General features: G+C 50.7%; 1 protein-coding gene across 3 annotated transcripts in view; it reads left to right on the plus strand.

The window, feature by feature from the left end:
* Positions 1 to 4,231, plus strand: part of Npas2 (neuronal PAS domain protein 2) — a 145,086-nt gene extending 140,855 nt beyond the window's left edge. For all 3 annotated transcript variants that reach the window (XM_010637129.3, XM_010637130.3, XM_010637128.3), the window contains 2 exons: positions 562 to 715; positions 3,528 to 4,231. In XM_010637129.3, the coding sequence (XP_010635431.1) occupies positions 562 to 715; positions 3,528 to 3,704 (331 nt within the window). In that variant the 3' untranslated portion in view covers positions 3,705 to 4,231. The remainder of the gene's footprint in view (positions 1 to 561; positions 716 to 3,527) is intronic.
* The last annotated feature ends 18 nt before the right edge of the window (positions 4,232 to 4,249 follow it).

Below are 4,249 nucleotides of genomic sequence, written 5' to 3' on the forward strand. Positions count from 1 at the left end.
TTTTTTTTTTTTTTTTTTTTTTAATGTAATAGTCAAGGTGAGCTGGGGATTTAGCTCAGTGGTTCCAGTGCTTGCCTCTCAAGTGCAAGGACCTGTGTTCAATCCCTGGTACAAAAAAAAAAAAAAAGATAAAACAGTCAAGGCAATGGATATGAAATGGCAGCTCTTTTTGGATCTGATTTGTTTTTCCTTGTTGACCTCTGATGTGGACCATTGTATCACGTGCCGTCTGGCACCCAGATCTTCTCTTTGGGGAAGTGTCACTCAAGCCCGCGCCAGTTTCTCTGGCTGGCTGTGTGGGTGTTACTGGTTGGTGGATGTGGGGGTGACAGCTGGAGGACTCCTTGATACTTTGTGAGCATCTGTCTCTCTTCAGACACAGGATCTACAAATGCTTCCTCCCACCCCATGGGCTACACTTCCCCTCTGTGAACAGCATCCTTGATGTACAAACTTTTCAATGCGGCTTTACCTATTTTTCTCATTTCCTGTGCTTTTGGTATCATGTCAGTGCCTCTTTCTTAAAGGTTCTGTTTTCTCCTCCCCTTGTGAAACGAGCAGGTTTGCACCGAGCCAGGCGGTATTTCCAAGTCCGGACTCGCACCCAGCCAGCAGCAGCACTGCAACCCCTGTCCTGCTGATGGGGCAGGCAGTGCTGCACCCCAGCTTCCCTGCCTCCCAGCTGGCCCAGCAGCCACCACCGAACTACGTGCAGGTGGGCACCAGGGCCCGGGGGAGCAGCCAGCCTAGGGACCAAGGCCGAGCTGCTGCACCACCCTGAAAGTCCCAGGTTGTTCTGCCATGGGTACAGATTCTGTCCTGTGTTTGATTGCTTTTGATGCCTGCAGCTTTTAAATCTGTGCCTATGTAGTATGAGAAATGAAGGAGCAGCTGTTCTGCCTCATGTGGTTCTGTGCGTCCTTTGGAGAAAGTAATTTTTCCTGACCCTGTACCTTGATATGTTTTTGAGAGCAGAAACAGATCTTAGCGACTATTGTTAGTGGCCTTTTTTGTACATGCATAAAGCCCTACGTAGCCAGGCTCACACCTGTAATCCCAGCTACTCAGAAGGCTGCAGGAGGAGAATCACAAATTCAAGGCTGAGCTGAGCATGATGGCACACACTTGTACTCTGAGCCCTTGGGAGGCTGAGGCAGGAGGATCACCACCAGGTCTAGGTCATCTTGGACTACCTAGTGAGTTCAAAGTTAGTCTGAACTACATAGCAAGACCCCATCTCAAGAAACAAAGATCAAAAGCCGGGTGTGGTGGCACACACCTGTAATCCCAGTACTCGGGAGGCTGAGGCATGAGGATCGCTGTGAGTTCAAAACCAGCCTGGGCTACATAGTGAGTTCCAAGTCAGTCTCCACTTCATAGTGAGACCCTGTTTCAAAAAGCCAAAAAAAAAACAAACAAACAACTAGGCAACTAAGTGAGACTGTCTCAAAAAGGAAAAACAAGGGCCCGGCATGATGGCACAGTCCTATAATCCCAGCACATGGGAGGCTGAGGCAGAAGGATCAATGCAAGTTCAAGGCCAGCCTGGGCTACATGGTGAGTTCAGGGCCAGTGAACTATATAGTGAGACCTTGTCTCAAAAAAATAAAAATAAATAAATAACAAAAAATACAAAGGCTTACATAAATATGAAGTTAAATCACATTTAAATACTCACCAAACTGCCTTAATAAATTCAATGTTGTATGAAGTTGGGGCTTGCCCGGAAATCTGAGATATATTTACTACTTCCCAGGCAAAAATTATTTCACAAAGCTATCAAATACATTGGAAGGATGGAGGGGAGGGTGGAGGCCCCAGGTTCTGCGTTCAGATGGGAACCACAGGCCCACTGAGGCACCAGAGGGCTCCAGCTGCCCCTTCAGCATGTGCCCAGGGCTTCCTGCTCCAGCCAGACCAGAGGACAGTGTGCACAGGCAGGGATGTGTTGAGGACCATGGGACACAGATGGAGAGCATCCCCCTTGTGGGTGTGGGATGTAACTGCCCTCGAAGCTGTGACCACCTGTTCAGTAATTCTCCAATCTCCTGATGGGTGTCAGCTCGGACCTTAGCTTTGAAAATCTACCAGTCTTGGGGCACAGTGGGACTTGGGGAGGATGAGGAGGAGAGGCATCGTGCAGATGCCAGGTACAGATGCAGTGCTTTGGACCTGCTTGCTGCCCTTAAGACCTCAGGGTGGGGAGCATGGAGACCACAATGCACAGCCAGACTCTGGGGAGCACAGGAGAGGGGGATTGGGGTAGAGCGCTCTCTCAGAGGCAGGAAGGCAGGATGGCCTTGGAGCCATCTGCTACGGAGCGCAGCAGGTCCAGGAAATGCCTGAAGGGTGGGAAAGGAGCAGAGATGAAGGACCTGGCATGGGGAAAGGGTGCTGAGCAGCTTCAGAGGTGGGGTCAGGAGTACTGAGTTCCTCGGGGGCAACATGGATTGGGAGGAAGAGGGAAATAAGACCAAAGCGTCTGAAGGCAGAAGCTTCTGAACGCCTAGTAGGTGCTGCTGGGTGGCCATGCTGGGAATGGTTCAGAAACAGGACCGGCTGGGGAAAGCATGAGGACCTGTGAGATGTGGCTAAAAGATATGTTGAATGCTTACATTCTTTAAAAAAAGTATTACAGTAAAAGACACATTCCTTTTAATTCCCCTCAAAATACCCACTTCACTTCAACCCCTCCTTGCCACTTTCTGAAGCAGTTCTGGAAGTCCTCTTTCTTAAGTGCTTTAGTTGTGCTGTTGTGGCTGCCTTGATGTCCTGAATCCATTCAAAACATTTACTTTTCATGGTCAGTTTGAGTCTGGGGGAGAGCCGGAAGTTGCACAGTGCCAATTCTGGTGGATGACTGCACAGCACCATGTTTTTATAAGCTGCCTTTCCATTGGATGGTGCTGGGCAGCAGAATTCACTGTATTTTTTAAATTTCACCTTATAAAGACACTCATGAAAGAGGACTCCAGAACTGCTTCAGAAAGTGCCAAGAACCATGGGATAAGTGTGTTTCAAGAAAGGGGAAGGATTCTGAGGAGAATCATGGCAATGCGTCTTCTACTGTAATCTTTTTTATATAAGTATTCACTGTACATTTCCATCGCACCTGCCGTGTGTAGATTCTGCCCTGTTGGCCATCTGCACGGGGCCTCAGGCTCCCTCATCCAAAGCCATGCAGGCCATATATAGATGTGAGAAGACACACAAGAAACCACTCTGAAGCCTCAGCCCCAGGCACACAGGGCCCAAAGGAACCCACAGTGTTGGCAGAGAGCTTGGCTTCAGAAGTCCCCTCCACCAGGAGAGTCAAGGCTGCATTTGCCTCCATTCGTGGCCCCCTAGATGAAGCCAGAGCCACCCATCCCCATGAGACACCCCAGCCATCCAAGGCGGATAGCCCCACAGTCTGAGCACCATCCAGCCCCTGCTGCACTCAGGGCCCAGCCGGCCGCTGAAGGCAGCTGAGAGACTGGCCAGTCACAACCCGTTCTGTAGCTTTTCTCTTTTCTCTCCTGGCACAGGTGCCGACCTCTCTGCACAGTGAGCGGCCGGATTCACTGCTCCTCTCCGCCTACTCCCAGCAGCCAGGGACCCTGGGCTTTGCCCCACCACCCTCTGCACAGCCCCAGCCCACACGCCCATCCCGCAGGGTCAGCCGTCTGTCCGAGCCATCGGGCCTCCAGCAGCCGCCCCGGTAGTGCCCTGGTCCTGGAGTCAGACACGATTGGCTTTAACCAGTGGAAGAAGGGTGGTGACAGAAGACAGGGAGAGGGGTCTGAGCAAAAGTCCTGGCTTCCGGGTACCTGGATACATTTCAGAGCTCCTGGATGCACAGTGGATGGCCATGTTTCCCTGCTGCGAGGTCCTCAGCACCCTCTACAGCCATACTGGACAGAACCGAGTGCCCTGGCAGGCATCATGACTCAGTTTACCTGCAGTGATGGTACCCTGGCCACCTCCCTGAAGAACGCACCGGTTACTCCATAAAGTGGCCCTGTCCCCACGCCCTAGCTGGCCTTCACTCGCTTGGTCATTTTTCCTTTGCATTGGAGGACTGGGTCCAAAATCTGTTGCAGAGAGAGAATAAAGAGATTATTTTTCACTATTTTTAAATGGTGGTTTTTGTTTTGTTTTAATTTGCACAGCTGCACCGAGGAAATAACTTATGCACTTTCTGTTCTTAAAAATAACAAGGTCTTGGGCCAGGGATTTAGCTCAGTGGTTCTGTTGCCTCTCACAAGCG

The sequence above is a fragment of the Fukomys damarensis genome, unplaced genomic scaffold (genome assembly GCF_012274545.1).
Source record: "Fukomys damarensis isolate Sample0158 unplaced genomic scaffold, DMR_v1.0_HiC HiC_scaffold_9, whole genome shotgun sequence".
NCBI lineage: Eukaryota > Metazoa > Chordata > Mammalia > Rodentia > Bathyergidae > Fukomys > Fukomys damarensis.